The sequence below is a fragment of the Tasmannia lanceolata genome, unplaced genomic scaffold, assembly GCF_043159265.1.
Source record: "Tasmannia lanceolata isolate RefF3 unplaced genomic scaffold, GAP_Taslan_0.1 ptg000025l, whole genome shotgun sequence".
In the NCBI taxonomy this organism is placed as follows: Eukaryota; Viridiplantae; Streptophyta; class Magnoliopsida; order Canellales; family Winteraceae; genus Tasmannia; species Tasmannia lanceolata.
Window position 1 is genome coordinate 807,863 of NW_027518702.1, and position 18,365 is coordinate 826,227.

Sequence of the window (18,365 nt, forward strand, 5' to 3'; positions counted from 1 at the left end):
AAAACCTATTTACGTTGTGCCCAAACAGATGAACGGTTTGGATCATAAAAAAAAAAAAAAAAAAAAAGTGGAACGTACCTACTTTTTTTTTTGTAGACTTCACGTGTTTTCACCGCCACCCTTCTTATAATTTCTCCTTATTAGAAACTATATTCGTTTGGGATTTTGACAACTGATTATGAGTTCAAAACTGACTCAAAATCAATTCTAAAAATCCAAATTGGACAAAGGTTTCACATCTCTATAAATGACCGTACGGCCTATCTAAATAGGTCTGCCCCATTGTACTTTATACAGTCTAATCTCAAAACATATCCGTACGACCTCACATACACCGGAAGAAAAGAAGGGGAAAACGAGCCCCGATACTAATAGGACAAAAAAAGGTTTTTCTTCTTCCTCTAATTTGTTCTTCGTTTGGATTTATATTGCAAAATAAAAGAGACTTCTAATTGATGAATGAGGACTGTATATCCATGTTTGGATTAACACCCAGATTGCAATTTGGCTTCATACCAGCCCAAAAGGTGTTAAAATCACTTCGTCATTTGCTTTCTATAAGAAAACAACTACAGAAACATCACAAAGAAGCAAACATAAAGCCAAAGAGTTTATGAAAATCTGCTGTGCTCTGAGCTTTGTAGAGGTAGAGAATACCCAGATTGCAATTTGGGTTTATTTCACTCCAAAAGGTGTTAAAAGTCACTTCTGCATTTGTTTTTTGTAAGAAACTACAGTGTTTATTTCACTCCATCACAAAGAATGGTCATAAGGAAAAGGTATCTCAAAATTTATTGTGTTGTGTATTTTGAAAAGGTAGAGAATATCCTTTTTACATAAATTCCTCATATATTTTCATTCTCTACACCTTTTCCTTACCCTGTTTGGATTGCTGGAATTTTGTGGAACAGTTTGGTAAGGAAAAAAATTTGTAAAATTGCCTACTTTTTTAAATTGAACCATCCTTGTTCAATTTTTATTTAGAGGGATCTTCAATGTATGATGATATTCCTCTAAATCAACCATAATCATATTATTTCCCTCTAAATTGTGGAAAGAAAAATTTTTCCAGAGAAAAAATATTCCATCAGAAAAGTTTTTCTTGCAATCCAAACAGGGAGTTTCCTCTAAATTTTATTTAGAGGAACCCAATATCAGTGTTTCTGTTACTGTTCATATTCCTGGTTTTGTCTTTGTTTCTGTTTCCATTACATGCCTGATTTCTCTCCCTCTCTCTCAGAGATCACCTTCAAAGAAAAGAAAAAGAAAATGTCCCCTTTAGGCTTCACAACCTTAAAAAGTTGTTTTTCCTTTCAAAATACCAATGCCAATGCCAGTTCTGCCAATTCATATCTTGCCCGCATTACCCGGCTCGCATCGCTCTTGCCGAGAGTTGCCACTACTGCCACGGTGGGCTCCTCTCTCCTCTTCCATTGGTGGATGCGTGACCGGAGATGGATGAGCAATGTACCAGAAAACACGGTGTATGGTGGTCCAAAACCTCAGAATCATAATCAGAGAGTGACCCTCAATCACCTCAAGAACAAGCATCGAAAGGGCGAACCCATCACTATGGTCACCACCTATGATTATCCTTCTGCAGTCCATCTCGACGAGGCCGGGATCGACATTTGCTTAGTTGGTGATTCTGCCGCTATGGTTGTGCATGGCCATGACACTACCCTTCCCATCACCCTTGACGAGATGCTCGTCCATTGCCGTGCTGTTGCTCGTGGGGCCAAGCGCCCGCTACTTGTCGGTGATCTTCCCTTTGGCACCTACGAGTCCGGACCCGGTCAGGTAAATCAGTATCTATTCTTGAAAATTGAGTTGATAAATTTGTTCTTGAAAATTGAATTGATACGAACTTGGGTATGAGCAAGTTTCCACCAATGAGTCTTGTATCAATCAGATAAATCAGTATTTTTATTGAAAATTTAATTGATAAATTTATTCTTGAAAATTGAATTAATACGAATTCGGGTATGAACTAGTTCCCTCTTTCTCCTTTTTGAATTCGTGTATGACCAAATCTTCCCTTTGACATCTGCGAGGCCTTACCCAGTCAGGTAAATCAGCATTTATTCTTGTAAATCGAATTGATACGAATTTGGGTATGAGCAAGTTTCCACCTGCGAGTGGTTTCAATCAGATAAATCAGTGTTTTTTTTTATTGAAAATTGAATTGATAAATTTGTTCTTGAAAATTGAATTCATACGAAATCGGGTATGAGCCAGTTCTCTCGTTCTCTTTTTTTGTATACGGGTATGACCAATCTTCCCTTCGGCACCTACGAGGCCGGAGCCAGTCATCTAAGTCAGTATTTATTCTTGAAAATTGAATTGATAAATTTGTTCTCGAAAATTGAGTTGATACAAATCTGGGTATGGGCCAGTTTCCATCTGCGAGTCTCTTCTCAATCAGACAAATCAGTATTTTTTTTATTGAAAATTGAATTGATAAATTTGTTCTTGAAAATTGAATTGATATGAATTCGGGTCTGACCAAGTTCCCTCTTTCTCAATCTTATGGTTTATGTCTGTTTTTCTTCTTGTTTTCCTTCTATGAACAGGCTGTCGATACAGCCGTGAAGGTACTCAAAGAAGGGGGAATGGATGCAATTAAACTGGAAGGCGGGGCTCCTTCCAGGATAACAGCAGCGAAGGCGATTGTGGAGGCAGGGATTGCAGTCATGGGACATGTGGGTCTTACGCCTCAGGCCATTAGTGTTCTTGGGGGTTTTAGGCCTCAGGGAAGAAATGTTGCGAGTGCCGTCAAGGTCTTCTTTGACTTATTTTCTCTCTCTTTATTCCTTCTCAATGCTTGCTATTAATTTCAGAGCAACCATTTTATTCTTAATTCCTGAATTTCACGGCTTTGCTGATTGTAATGAAGGTTGTGGAAACAGCACTTGCACTGCAGGAGGCTGGATGCTTCTCTGTTGTTTTAGAATGTGTGCCTGCACCTGTAGCTGCAGCTGCAACCTCTGCCCTCCAAATCCCTACCATAGGTATCGGGGCTGGCCCTTTCTGCAGTGGCCAGGTTAGTTCATTTTCTATCCCCTCAATAGATTCTCATTTTCTGGAAATAAAAATCTTTCTAGTTTCATTTGTTATTCAGAGGAGAATGGGCCTTTGTAGCACTCAATAGTACCGTGTCTATATCATTATCAATGTAGGATATTACACTTGTTTCTTATTAACCAAAGTAAATGTTACACTTGCTCTGGGCAATAAATATTGTTGATGATAGACTCATGCATTTTCAAAATTTTCTTGCACAAGAAAGGATTTGATGAGAATGAAGAACAAAAAATTAGAATGATACAGGACAGACAGCAAGGATCCAACAGAAAGCACGGCAAAAAATGCACGGAAAAGAAAGGTAAAATTAGGGGAATAAGGGAGCTAAGGGGCTTAGCCTAGGGTAAGGCTGGAATGCTTGGGAAATCAGCAAATCTATAACAATGAAGCTAAAATTATGGAATATTAGAGGGCGGGGGACTGATGAGAAGAAGACAACAATTAATGACATAATTTTATTTTTTTTTGGGGGGGGGGGGGGGGGGGTGGGGGTTAGAAAGGTGGATATGATGATCCTACCGGAGTCCAAAAAATGACGAGATAACAGAAGGACTCAAAAACTCTCTATGGGTAGAGATGGAATAGAGTTTGGACCTCTCTGAATGCCAAAGTAACAGCAGGTGGCATCATAATGATATGGAATGGCGCCCAATTCAATATCATTGAGGCGACAAGAAAGGAGTTCTCTATCCGTAACAGTCTCGATATTGAGCAATCCATTGTGGCAATTGTCAGCAGTGTATGGGGTTTCATCGTCAAGAAGAAGAAATATCCTATGGGAATTTAAAAATATATATGAGGGGTGGAGGGTACCGTGGATCATGGGAGGAGACTTCAATACAGTTGGATATCCAGAGGAAAAGAGCAGTGGGGGCAGAATTACAAGAAGTATGGTGAACTTCTCATCCTTTATACAAGAAAGCGAACTGGTAGTTCTTCCATTAGAGGGGGGCAAGATTCACCTAGACAAAAATCAATCGAACATCATCTTATGCATATAGGATAGAGTACTATCTCAAAAGACTGGGAGGAGTGGTATCCTGTTATAGTCCAGAGACCTTTGCTTAGGCCTATCTCAGATCACGGCATTGATGTTAGAAATGAGAGAAGCGAATGCCGAGCCGAGGCCTTCTAAGTTTGACCTAGCGCTATGTGAGACACCGGTTTTGAAGATAGGGTCAAAAAGTCCGTGGCAAGAGTTGAGGGTGATTGGATTAGGATTCATATTGAACCAAAAATTGAAGATGCTAAAGGCAAAAATTAAAGAGTGGCACATGACAAAGGAAGAACAAAAGCCGTTTAGAATGGGACAAGTGTTGCAAGAAATTGACTGCTTAGACAAAGGGGAGTACCACCACCTGCAGAGGAGGATAAAATGGAGAGAAAATCTCTGAAGTTGGAGTACCAACAAATGCTAAGACTAGAAGAAATAAGCTGGAGAAATAAATCTTTGGCCATTTGGATTAAGGAATGCGATAAAAATACCAAATACTTCCACAAGTTAGCAATCGCACCGAGGCAAATTAACTCCATTAACTCTTTCAGTGTAGGAGATGACTTGATATAGGACTAGGTATAAAAAAATTAATCATCCATCATTTCTCCAAGCTTTACTTGATAGAAGAAGAGTGGAGGCCGAAGATGGAAGAACTTTCATTCAAAAGAAGTAGCTATGGGTAGCGAGCGTGGCTAGAGAAGGAATTTTCAGAGGAATAACTGAATAAGTGTGGCTAGAAATCCATAGCATGAAAAAGGACAAGGTACCTGGGTTTGATAGTTACCGTATGGCTTTCTATCAAAGGTATTTGGACTTAATTAAGGAGGTATTGGATTTCATAAAAGAGTTCCATCAAAGAGGAAGATTGGGGAAGGAGATTATTACCATTCTTGTTACACTCATTCCAAAAAAATAGTAGCATCAGAGTTGAAGGATTTGTTCCCAATCAGCTTGGTGCATAGCATGTACAAAATACTGGCCAAGTTACCAGCGAGGAGAGTTATGGAAATGATGGGTAATATGATCTCAAAATTTCAAGCCGCTTTTGTCCCAGAAAGACAGATACTGGATGGAATTCTTATTATTATTATTTTGGTTGGTAAGCCGCATTGAACCTCTGACCTCAGGGTTGGAGAACAAAGCCTTAACTAGCTGATCTAAAGGCAAGATTGACTTAGAAAAGGCGTATGATCACGTGTACTGGAACTTTCTAGAGTTTGTGTAAGAAAAAAAAATGGCATTTGGACCACGAAGGAGAAGCTGGATTAGAGAATGTATAGCCACACCTTCATTCTCAATTCTTGTGAATGGAACGCCGATGAGTTTGTTCAAGGATTCATGAGAGAGAGAGAGAGAGAGAGAGAGAGAGAGAGAGAGAGAGAGAGAGAGAGAGAGAGAGAAGTAACGTCTCCCCCTCATAGAATATATTATATATAATGTGTGTGTCACTAGGGTTATACATGAATGTACCAGAATAGAGTCTGGTATATAAATTACACCACTCCTCTAACACCCCCCCTCAAGCTGGAGTGTATATGTCATACAACCCCATCTTGTTACACACCATTCAACTTTGCTCTTCCTAGTGGTTTGGTAAATATATCAGCTACCTAGTCTCCTGATATAGTAAAAAATAGTACATATTTCCCCTTTCTGAATCTTCTCATGAATGTAATGGCAATCCACCTATACGTGCTTTGTTCACTCATGGAAGAATAGGTTTGAAGTGATATGAACAACATCTTTATTATTGCAATACAATGATGTTGGAGACGAGGAAGGACAACCAATCTCAGATAGAAAAGACGTCAACCAGGTCAACTCTCCACACGTATGAGCCATGGTTCGATACTCTGCTTCTACACTAGATTTAGCCACCACATCCTGTTTCTTACTTTTCCATGACACTAAATTTCCTCCAACAAAGTTGCAATACCCTGTAGTTGATCTTTTATCTGCAGGTGATCCAGCCCAGTCTGCATCAGTGAACCCTTCCAAGTTCATGTGATTATGCGTTTTGAAGAATAAGCCTTTATCAGGAGCCCTCTTCAAGTACTTATTTGGGTAATTGTTGCCCAACGAGAGGCACATGGGGAGCTCATGAACTGACTCACCACACCCACTGTAAAGGAAATATCCGGACGAGTTCACTGTAAAGTAAATCAAGTTGCTAACCAATCTCCTGTACCTGCACCTGCCTGGGTCCTCTAACAAATCTACTTGATCAGGATAAAGCTTGATAGTAGGGTCCATGGGAACCTCAGCTGATTTCACCCCCAAGGATCCGTCTCTTCTAATATGTCCAACACATATTTCCTCTAGGATAAGGACAAACCACCATGTGAATAGGCTACCTCAACTCCAAGGAAGTATCCGAGGCGAACAAGGTGTTTAGTGCGGAATTCTTTCTGAAGGATCTGAAGGAAGACATTTAGTTTTTATATACCTTCCAGTGATAACTATGTCGTCCACATAGACTATCAAGAAAATGTACTCACTATCAGACTGCAACCTAAAAACTGAGTTGTCAACTGCGCATTGCTTCATGCCGAAGCGCATAACTGCCTCACTAAATCTTCCAAACCAAGCTCTAGGAGACTGTTTAAGTCCATAGAGCACTTTACGTAGATGACATACCGATAGATTCATCTCCGCCTGAGCATCATATCCTGGAGGTTGCCCCATGTAAAATTGTAGACTTCCTCGTTGAGGTCAAGGTTTAAAATTTCAGTTTCAGTATCGGTTTCAGACAAACCAAAATTTTGGCTGAATTTCGGTAAAAAAAATCGTTGAAATCCCCAAATTTCTGTAAAAATTTCAATTTCGAAAAAATTAAATATACAAAATGCCGAAATTTCTGAAATTCTGAAATTTCCGCCAAAATTTGGGCCTACACCGAAATCTGTACTTTTGGTGTCGGCCCTGGCCGAAATCCAAAATTTCAGCATTTCAGCCAAAATTTAAAACCATGATTGAGGTCACCATGCAGAAACACAATTTTCACATCTAACTGGTATAGTGGCTAGACCATGTTCACAACTAACGATATCAACTCGCGAACGATGGGATTTCCCAATCTGAGAAAATGTTCCTGTGTTATTCACACCAAAAGTCCGAGTATACCCCTTGCCAGCTAACCGTGCTTTCAAACACATGCTACTAAGCTGACTTCCACCACGAGTCTTCAAAAACACGTCCACTCTCACATATGTATGAGTCATCACAAGAAATCCTTATAGCGTCTATCAATGATCTTTATCAGTGATCTCCCCTTGACTCATGGTGATGTCCTTTGAGTAGATAGCAACTGTTAGTGTATTCCAGTGACACGCAACCACTTCCTCAGTCAAAACTTCACTAGCCATGAAAAGGAATCCACACAGTAGTATTTCCGTGTACCAAATTTTTATGTGTATTTTAGGAGTTTTGGGTAAGAGATAGGTGAAAAAGTAATGCGAGAGAGGTTTTGGGTGAGATTAATGGGGTTTAGGGTTCCCGGGAAGGGGCTTTTCGAGAGAAAACTCAAAAAAGAAGAAGAGAGAAGAAGTAAAACAATAAATGACAAATAATAAGAAGTATGCTACTTATCTCAAGGTTTCATAACATGAGTTTCTTTGGCATTTCACCAAAGAATCCTTGGTATCTTACCAAAGAAGAAGAATATGATGAAGAAGTCTATTCTTCAAGAAATTCCAAATATCAAATAGCAAATGAACGTAGTGTTTTCTTTTCATAAACCCAACATAAACTATTTATATCAAACAAATACAAAACCCTAAGGACTAAACTACGCCTTTTTATGGACTTAAAGACTTGCCCCCACTTAAATTCCCGTAATACATGTGTGGGGCCTATTTGAAATAGCCATTACTCAAAGAACATAAGCTATTTTGATGTAAAAAGACTCTAATCCCCCTATGACGTAAAAAAACTCAAATAACACTCTAAAAACTAAATAAAACTCTTTTAACACTAATGATGGGACCCAGCTTAACTTCTTGATTATTCACATCATTTTGGATGGTCCCCCATCACCTAGGTTAAGAATTTCCCGACGAATAGGATAGGATTTGGGTTATGAATACTAGAGCTAGGGTTTTGAAAGATAATAATGGATGAGATTAGGGTTTGCAAAGTGGAGATATGTTAGGGTTTCAAATTTAGAATATGCCTCTCATCTAAATCTTATGCCTCTTCTAGATCTAGGTAGATCTATTTGCCTGCTCTGATACCATGCAATTTCTATTGGAATAAAGAAAAGGAAAATAAAGAAGTGAAGAAGAAGAGGAAGAAAGAGATTTTTAGGCTCAATATGAGATGTGCCTGTTTCTCAAAGTGACTTGAAGAAGAGGAAGATAAAGATGTTTAGGCACAATATGAGATGACTTTCTCTTTCTCAAGGTGAGAATAGAGAACATGAGCTCTTCATTATATAGTGTACACAGTATATGTGTTTCATGTCAGTAGGAGAACTTTCCAAAAATGACTTAAGGATGATTGCAATCAATTGTACCATAGATACAATATATTGTATCTATGGTACAAATGAATGCAATATATATATATCCATGGTACAAATGAACTTTCTAAAAATGAATGCAATATATCTATGGTACAAAATGAACTTTCCAAAAATGACTCAAGGATGATTCCAAATGAATGCAATCAATTTACCATATATTGTACCTATGGTACAATATATATATATATATATATATATATATATATATATATATATAAATATATATCAGAAAGTGTTCTTGCGCTTGAGCGCAGAGCCGCAGATAGCTTATCTGTGCTTGAGTGCAAAAAAATCATGTGGGCTCACATTTTTGGGGTGATCCAAAGCATTCATTTGGAAGGCCTTTCCATAGATATGGTGTGTACCAAAAATCAGATCCATAGGATCATCCTAACCTATCCAAAAATGGAGGGAAAAAATGAGCCGATTGTCTGTCCATTATTTCCCTCCACTTTTGGATGGGTTAGGATGATCATATGGATCTGATTTTATTTGGACATCCTATCTAGGTAAGGGCCTTCCAAATGAATGCTTTGGATCACGCCAAAAATGTGGGCTGACCCTGTTTTTTCCATTTGAGCGCAGTAACAATAAGCCCTATATATATATATATATATATATATATATATATATATTGTATCCATGGTTTTAAATTTCGGTGGGGACCGAAACCGAAATTTCATTTTTCGGTCAGAAATTTCAATTAAATGCCATTATTTATTAGAAAAAAAGTGTTACAAAATTTCGGTCCGAAATTTCGAACCAGATTACCAAATTTTAGAGCGAAATTTCGGATTTCGCCGAAATTTTGGTTTTCGGTGGGCTCCAAAACGGTTACCGAAACTGAAATTTTAAACCATGATTGTATATAAGAGGACCAACTATGTTGCTATCTTTAGAGAGTTATGATAATTGATTGATAAATCTTTAGAGGTTGCCATCTTTAGAGAGATATGATGAGAATCAACCGCCATCTTTTGAGGTTGCCATCTTTAGAGAGATATGATGATGATTGATTAAATCTTTATACGTTGCCATCTTTAGAGGGATAATGGGATAATTGATCAAATCTTCATCAACTCTGTTAGCTACTTCATTTTTTGGTGCTCTATCAAGTACATAGTGAGCAGGACAAACCCAACCCACGAAAATGGGTCGCACTCAAATAAGTCAGGTCTTCAACAATTGGTAACAAAGAATTTATTAAAAAGGAGAGATATACAAGGCAAAGAAATGGTGGGGCTTCATTACACTAGTAGTTAACTAGGACCGCTTTAAAGTCTGGCCTCGTCAACACCTTTCTTGTCTATAGCCTCTGCTACATCATTTTCACTCTTAGGGATGATGCCCAAAATGGGGAGATATCTTTCTAATCAAATCAAGGACCTTCAAGAAAATATTGGATAATCTTCAAGGGCTGGATTCGATCTCGATGCTCAAGCAATCACAGTCGGTCATTCATCCTCAAGGGATTCAACCCTAAGGATTCCTTCCAAATCCAATTTTCAAATGTGGACAATGAGAAGTGCGAGAACTTCCATTTGGTCAGAATTTTTTACTCCAATGGGTTTGGAAAAAAAAATTGCAATCTCCACTAAGACAGTCCTAAGAACACTGCCAATTTTGAAAGGATCTGGATTATCAAAGGGCTCCCTCAAATTCATTTTTGAGTGGTTAAGGGAACTGGATCTATCTACAAAAAATCTTGTCCTTGGTAGGATAGCTCAATTTAATGCCCTTCCACTTTATAATCAAGCCCCCAAAATTCCTTTCTACATAAAGTTTAACTGACTAGATTTTGGTATCCCATTCCCTTCCCAAGAAGTGACACTATGTTGAAGATCTTCTTGTGACTTTTGTTCCAGACTCCCAATAAATTGCAAATAGTGTAGTTTTCAATCAACTTTCCCTCATTGCTGAACAGACCTTAAGCCCAATTAATGAAGAGATCTTAAATTGATGATGGAAACACACTTTGTGTCCTCTTTCTATGTAGAGGACATTTCATCTTTAAACCCATCAACTTTCAACAACATTCATGCTAGAAAGAGTGTGGAACCAACATCCATGTGGGGATCTTCAGCAACAACATCATTGGTCGTAGGTCCAACGGAAGAATGTAGCACAAGCAGAAGAGTCCGGTAATGACCAGCAGTGGTGAATGTGTAAGTGTCTCTATTTAGGCATTCATTGCTGAGACTTTTAGAAAATTTCAAATTCCTTGTGATTGGGCAGATATTACCTCAATTTGGTCACAAAGTGGAGTTAAACAACGACATTGATTTGGAAAATTACTATAATACTCTTTAATTAGTAAAATATGGGAGATCAATTGAAAGTGAAGGAATCAAAGCAACTCGTGCAAAATATTTTTCCATCAAGAAATGCTCAAGCTTGTTTCGCATAGGAGATAGAAGGCCTCTTAAGAACTCGTATGGGGCTTCTGCCAATTGACTCCGTGGTCAGCCTCATGCTTTCTTCATTTTTTCGTTTGCGTAAGTTGGGATGGAGCCTTTGATCTCAGTGTTTGCATCCGGTATATCCTAAATGCTTGGGATGGAGACTCACTCTCTGTGTGTTTGTTGATAAGGTGAGTTTGTAGTTTGAACCGCCTAAATTTTCATGGTATGAATTTCTCTTTTTTTTTTGACGAAGAAACAAATTCTATTCATAAACCATTGAAAGACTGAAAACTCAGTGCTAATCAGTTTGGTAACCCTAAACATTTTGCTCATTGTCATTGAATCATTTGAGTGCTTATACGTTTAAATTTTGCCTTACACAAACTCTCCAACTTGTTGAGTTTGGTTGTCTGTTTCTCAAATAGCCCCTATCTACAAGAAGGCGATCTCTGTAGCTTATACTATTTTAAGCTTTTTAGAAAATTTGAAACTTTCAATGAAAGGAAAAGCACTGCATTCCAACAACCCCTTTATGGTGTACAAGTTGGCGACTTTTCATTGTCTTAGTAAGGAATATAATCCATATTTATCCTAATTAGTATCTACATCGAGCATCTCAAATTGAATTTCTGCATGGTTCTGACCTGTATTTAGTGAGAGAATAGAACATTCTTTTTCTCTGATATGTGGGCTACAGTTTCTAATGGGAGAATTTATATGATGGGTGGCTGTGAAAACATGTGAAGTCTAAAAAAGTAGGTACGGCCCACTTTTTTTGATGATCCAAACCGTTCATCTGTTTGGGCACAACGTAAATAGGTTGTGCCCCAAAAATCATTTCCATAGGATGATCCTAACCCTCCGATCTGAACTGATCTGAATATGGAGATTTCAAAAAATCATTTATGGAATCTTCTACAGTTCGGAGGGTTAGGATCATCCTATGGAAATGATTTTTTGGTCACAACCTATTTACGTTGTGTCCAAATAGATGAATGGTTTGGATCATCAAAAAAAGTGGGCCGTACCTAGTTTTTTTAGACTTCATGTGTTTTCACGGCCGCCCATCATATAAATTCTCTTCTAATGGAATCTGCACGGCATTTGACTTGTACAAGTAGTTGGGATTAGCTAATTACTAAATGGACTTCATTTTTATCATAATTTAGTTTTTCCACGAATGGCAAAATGGAACATGTGCATGCTATTGATGACCATTATCCTTTTGATGATTCGCCTTGAATCAAGCATCTTTATCATTCAAAAAAAGTAAAAAAAAAAGGAATGTCTGCATGTTACTTGGCAAATTCCATTAGTAGGACAACAACACGATTTTTCTGTTGACACACAATCTCCTATTATGGGAATTAAAACTCCTCTTCCCATTTGATCAATAAATGTGCCGCTTGAATGCATTATTCTATACTGGTGAGTGGACCAATTACGAGTTTGTTGGCACCTGAACCCTTTCCAAGTAAGGTTTTAAATTTCGGTTTCAGTTGGCATGAAACAGAAACATTTTGGTTTTGGTTGAAAATCTCGGTAGAAATCGTGTAAAATTATGAAAATGTATATTCAAATGATGGACATTTAAGATGAAACTTCAAGAAGTACTAGAATAAGCACAAATACATACTAAAAAATCATTAAATAAGTAAAAAACTGCCCATAATGGTTTAACAACAGAAAAACCTAGCGATATATGTTGTACCGCATGTCTAATAATTAGGTACATTACCACACTTCACATGTAACTCATTTAATATTTATACATAATAAATTCATAGACCACATTTTACATGCAATTTATAGAAATATAATTATGTAATACATATTGGTATAGTATATCACCCACGTACTTTTTCTATGCGCTTCAGTTTTGATAAGTGTTTCGGTGGGGATGTAAACAGAAACATTTTGGTCATTATATGCCGGTTTCGGTGGAAATTTAAAACTATGTTTCTAAGTAGTCCTCCAAAGGGACAAGGCAGCCAGAAAATACAAGTAAGATGCTTTCGGCATGTTAATTGCAACTGTATTGAAGGTTATGTAAACCAGTGAAGAACATTTTCAAAAGGTTGTGATCCATTTCGAAAGATCAATGGGTGCATGAAATGCATGAATCTTTGTTTAATGTAACCTAAATTTTGTGCATGTGAATTTATGGTCAACTTTTAAATTTTTATTAGATTCTGTCAATTGCCAAATTTCTGTTCTTTATCCCGGTTGCCTTTTTTTATTTGCTTATGTTCAAATCTTTTATGATATATAGAAGGGATTTGCTAAGCTCCATCGCAAAAGGCTTTTTGCGACTGGTTTGTTGCACGTCAGACCAGCCACCTCGTGAATGGAGACAGAAATTGTTGTCTTCATTAACGAGGTGGCTGGTCTGATGTGCGACAGACCATCCACGAAAAGCCTTTTGCGATGGACGCTAGCAATTCCCTATATAGAAACTAGATCAAAGATGGTCCTTTTCATTTTTAAAATTACTCAAAGAAAAGACGGTCTAGATGGGTACATTTTATACTAAAGGTGACAAACTGTGATTCGTGGGGTTGGCTCGTAATTTTATATTGATGATAAGATGGGAATATGTATGATTATCTAAGATGGCTACATTGGGGGAGAATGTGTATGATTATCTAAGATTACAAACTCTGATTCTTTGGGTTGACTCTCGAGGGTTTTCCTTCTTTTCATTAATAAAATTTCACCCTTCATACAAAAAAAAATGATTGGCTAAGATGGCTACCTTTCTTATCTCTCAAAATAACAAGAGTTCCTTGCCACAGGTGGTTTTAAACATTTCTTTCATATGATCTCATCTCACCACAAGATATCTTATTTCATTCATGATAAATCTAAACCCTGGTGCTTTTTTCTATCGCGCAAGGAAAATCTGAAAACAGTCACACACCCTCTCTATCTTGAGGTGCCTTCTAAAACACTGCAAAAGTATTATCCATCTATTCCTCGCTTATTTGTGCCTTTATTTACAACTATTGCATAAAAAACTGTAGATCTAGGATGTGAACTAATTTTCAGATTAGTGATGGTTATTGAAAGAGTTGGAATGCTTGATGATGCAGGTGCTAGTTTACCATGATCTGTTGGGCATGCTGCAACACCCTCATCATGCCAAGGTTAGTACAGGAACAACTCTGTTTTATCTTGCCCACTTGATTTCTCTTGTTTGTTGCTTTTCTTTTCATTTTTGTCGCTTTTCTTCGTATCTCCAACCATCTATGTCGCTGGGCTCTCTTCCTCTCCTTTTAATAAAATTTGTTCCATTTCAAAAAAATAAAAAAGAAAAAAATCCTCTGAAGTGTATGCCTCTTTTGCAGGTCACCCCCAAATTCTGTAAGCAGTATGGACACGTGGGTGATGCCATTAACAAGGCTCTTTTGGAGTACAAAAAAGAAGTGGAGGACAAGTCATTTCCTGGTGCTGCTCATACGCCATATAAAATTGGTGCAACTGACATTAATGACTTCTTGACTGAGTTACAAAAGATGGGTTTAAGTGAAGCGGCTTCAGCTGCAGCTGCAGTAGCCGAGAAGGCCGAGACAGCTGAGAAATCAGAGGTGTAATAAATTCCGGTAATTAAAAACAGACATGCCAACAGTTGTTTGTTTTACTAGTTTTCTTATTACGATGAATAAGGTCATATACCGAGTCTCAGCTGTTGATCCTTTCCCAATATATCGTGCTATTGATCTTCGATGGTTCGCTCATATCCCCACTTGAAATTTGCTGCTCCTCTAAGTTATAAATGACTAGCGTTTTAGCTTGGACTCGCTCCCATCAAGGCAATCAGGCGAAGGATTTAACATCTGTGAGCTTCTAGCAGACAGAGACTTGAAATTCCGTTGCGCTCTTTCTTCTAACACTAATAATAGTTAGGTTGTTGTGAGAACTACCGCTCTGAGCGGGTTATACCCTGCAGGTTTTGTCAGAATAAATTTAAATTTTAGGACTTGGGAGGTTGATTTACATGTGAAGGAGAGAATATTATGTACTGGGAATTTTTTTCCATGGAATAATAGCAGTGTTATTTGTAGGAAGATAGTGGGATGCAAGTCTGAGCCAGTTACAGTTTTTTTTTTGATAGATTGAGTTTCAGAGTGATTGTTTGTCTCATCGCCTAGTACAATCTGTTGTCTTAAGGACTTTCTACCATTCTTCTCTCAAATCTATCAGGACATTTCACTTTGATTGGCATATTTAACCTCAGAATGTTCAGGAACTTTACATTCTGGATGCAGGTTTTGGATCACATGCATATTTGTTTGTGATAGCCCTTTGAAAATTCTGTAAGCAATCTAAGAACATGTATCAGAACTGGAAGAGTTGGTGCTATAGAGCTAGTTACAACTATAGTTTTTAATTCTACTGAAACCGACATGAACGATCGAAATGTTTTTGTTTCGATCTCCGCCAAACAGATACCGAAACTGAAATGCATAACGAAACCAAAACCGCAAGTGTATCATTTGTATACTATATCTTATATGTTACATAATTATAATTATATTTATATGAATTGCATATGAAATAGGGAAATGTTATCAGCACTATCATATTTTGATGAATGCGCTCCTCACTTTATTAAAAAGTAAGGTATGGCCCGCACCATATGATGATCGAAACCATCCATTAGATGGGCGACAGCCTAAATAGATTGTGCCGCAAAATCATTTACATAGGTTGATCCTAACCCTTCGATCTATAGAGGGACTGAATCTTAGAGGGTTGATTCTCTACAGATCGGAGGGTTAGGATCAACCTATGGAAATGATTTTTGGGGCACCACCTAATTTAGGCTGTGGCCCATCTAATGGATGGTTTGGATCATCCTATGGTGCGGGCCATACCTTACTTGTTAATAAAGTGAGGAGTGCGATCATCAAAATATGGTAGTGCTGATAACATTTCCCATGAAATATGGTGTATATATTATTATATATAAATATTCGTTTAATTTGGGATTGAGCCTCTAGCTCAATGGTCAAGGTGTTGTTCATCAACCTAGAGGTCAGAGGTTCAGCCCCAGCTTACCTACCAAAAAATAAATTATATAATTATCAGGCAGGCATGATATCACATGCAAGTAAGTTTTTTTTTTTTTAAAAAAAAAAAAAAAAAAAAAAAACCATCCTTAATGTCTATCATCTTCATATGTTATTTCTGTGTTTCCAGAATTTTACAAGATTTTTACCAAAATTTCCAACTGAAATTGAAACTTTTTGTTTCCATGCCAAAAGAAATCGGAACCAAAACTAAAATTTAAAGGTTAAAACTCATGATGTTTGAGTCTATATTGCAGACAGTTTTGTTGTATGCTTAGGATGTGTTAGTGATTTTGCATTTTCAAAATCATGTATATTACATGTTTTAGTGTTTTGGAAAATGTTTTATCAAAAGCGTTTGGGAAAAAGAAAATGTTTTCTTGGAAATATTTGCTTTTACAAAAGGATGTAGAAGTGTAGTTGAAAAGATAGTTCCACATCGGATGAGAGAAAAGAAAGAGAAGGGCTTATAAAGCACTACCTTTTCTAACTCTTGTTGATTGCACATTGGGTTGAACCCATGGTTGGACCCGCGGGACGGTGCAACGCACCGTTCGCACACGCGCACGCGCGCGCGGCGTGGGCAATGGGCTATAGGGCGCATAGTGGCGCTTTTTTAGGCGCACTTTGCACTTCGCACCTTTAATTTTTCCAGATTTGATCTGCACCGTTGGATCAAGATGAAGGTGGACCGGTCAAATGGTTCGCAGGCCCATCAAGCCGAATGGTTCAGTTAGGTTGGGCTTCGGTTCGGGCCCAACGGGCCCATGACTCCAACGGTCAAAGGGTGTGATCAAATGGGTTGTGTCCCTTCCCCCAACGGTCATGTGCCAAGGGGGTGCGATCCACACCATAGATGGTTGATCTAACGATGACTGGGTTGGAGAGAGGATTTACTCAAACCAACAGTCACCTCTAGAATCGATCAGGACCATTCAATATCAATGGGTGCGATCTAACGGTCAGATTTCAAACATTCTGGAAAGGTGCCCTGTAGAGGTGTTTTTCACACTGAAAAGATACCAGATGGTCTATAAAAAATGTGCAAACTTCTTATTTCAGATAGAAATCGAATTGGCAATTCTGACTGATTTTACACTCTCTTCTACACTCCTACAAAAATCCCCAAGTATTTCTACATACTGTTTTTTCTTTTGTTTACTGTTCTAGATACTGTTTTTCTGCAGAAACAGAATCTAGAGATTTCTCTAAGGCTTGAAATTTCGGAAGGGCATTTCGGGTTTGATTCCGCTAGTGCTACGCGTCATCAAACATTAGTAGGGCTTCCCTACTAGGCTTCATTGTATCTTGGAGGCAATTCGCGGATCCCCTTTGCACACTACTAGTGGGGGCGAATCTTGTCTTAAGGAAAGTGATATCACGCCTTGAAGCAACAAGTTTCTGTTTTCTATCATCAACAGTACCCTCAACAAATTTTCGAACAGGATGGTCATTAGCCAGGTTTCCATTTTTAGCAAAGAGAGGTTGCTGATATGACTGCTTTGCACTACTGGGACACCATTTTTAAGCCTATTGCTAGGATGTATACACTATTTATGTTGGAAGGAGGATCTTGAACGATTGCAACAATAGAATATATGGGTTGTGAGATGGAATGCTCAATCATGAATCTTAACAGTTATTTATGCAGATCATACAACCAGTTGCTGTCATTTTGACATACCTCTTGTTTCATTTGTCCATAGAAAATAATGATTTGGGTCTCTAGTGTCACATTATTTTGAGAGGAATGCTAAATTGAAGGTTGCCCTTCAAAAACCTAGGCACAAGGGTGCCCAATTGGATCCATTCACTGGGAAATGAAAAATTAAAAGGAATGATAAATTAGGCTGGGTGACATGGATCCAATGGGGTACCCTTGCGCTGTCTTTTTGCAAGGATGAACTTTGTTTTTAACATTCTTCTTATTCTGAGGAGAAAATATATGGTGTCCACCATGTATTAGGGCCCACCCATTTGGATGATCTAATCTATACAGTCGTTTTTTAAACTTTCTGAGCCACGCATTTTACACCAAATATATCATAGGGTTAAGATTATGGTACGGAGAAGGGCTTTGGGGTGCTTGTATTTTTATGGAAATAAACTTACGGCCACCATATAATTTCTCCATTTTAAGTAGGGGTGCAACTTGGGCCGGGTTAGGTAGGGTTGAGGCCAACCCCAATACAACTAGAGATAGCATTGCATCAACATTAATCCAATATTCCAAATAGGGTCGTGTTGGGTTCGGGTTGGCTTGGGTCAGACTGATCTCTTTTCTCTTC

The 18,365-nt window shown here is 38.0% G+C and overlaps 1 protein-coding gene across 2 annotated transcripts; it reads left to right on the plus strand.

Annotated features, from left to right (window-relative positions):
- The first annotated feature begins 238 nt into the window (after positions 1-238).
- Positions 239-15,146, plus strand: LOC143857806 (3-methyl-2-oxobutanoate hydroxymethyltransferase 1, mitochondrial-like). 2 transcript variants are annotated; one of them, XM_077368300.1, is made up of 6 exons: positions 239-386; positions 1,241-1,800; positions 2,574-2,780; positions 2,897-3,043; positions 14,098-14,151; positions 14,353-15,146. In XM_077368300.1, the coding sequence occupies exons 2-6, from the start codon at positions 1,270-1,272 to the stop codon at positions 14,596-14,598; spliced, it is 1,185 nt and encodes a 394-aa protein (XP_077224415.1). In that variant the 5' UTR covers positions 239-386; positions 1,241-1,269; the 3' UTR covers positions 14,599-15,146. The 2 variants fall into 2 exon arrangements, with proteins under 2 accessions (XP_077224415.1, XP_077224416.1); XM_077368301.1 differs by lacking the exon at positions 239-386 and adding an exon at positions 486-646.
- Positions 15,147-18,365: the final 3,219 nt, after the last annotated feature.

What these genes read in the sequence shown, in the direction of transcription:
- LOC143857806 (XM_077368300.1), top strand. Translation starts at nt 1,270, where the DNA reads ATGTCCCCTTTAGGCTTCACAACCTTAAAAAGTTGTTTTTCCTTTCAA. An exon ending in ATGTTGCGAGTGCCGTCAAG is followed by an intron (nt 2,781 to 2,896) that starts GTCTTCTTTGAC and finishes ATTGTAATGAAG; the next exon opens with GTTGTGGAAACAGCACTTGC. An exon ending in AACACCCTCATCATGCCAAG is followed by an intron (nt 14,152 to 14,352) that starts GTTAGTACAGGA and finishes CCTCTTTTGCAG; the next exon opens with GTCACCCCCAAATTCTGTAA.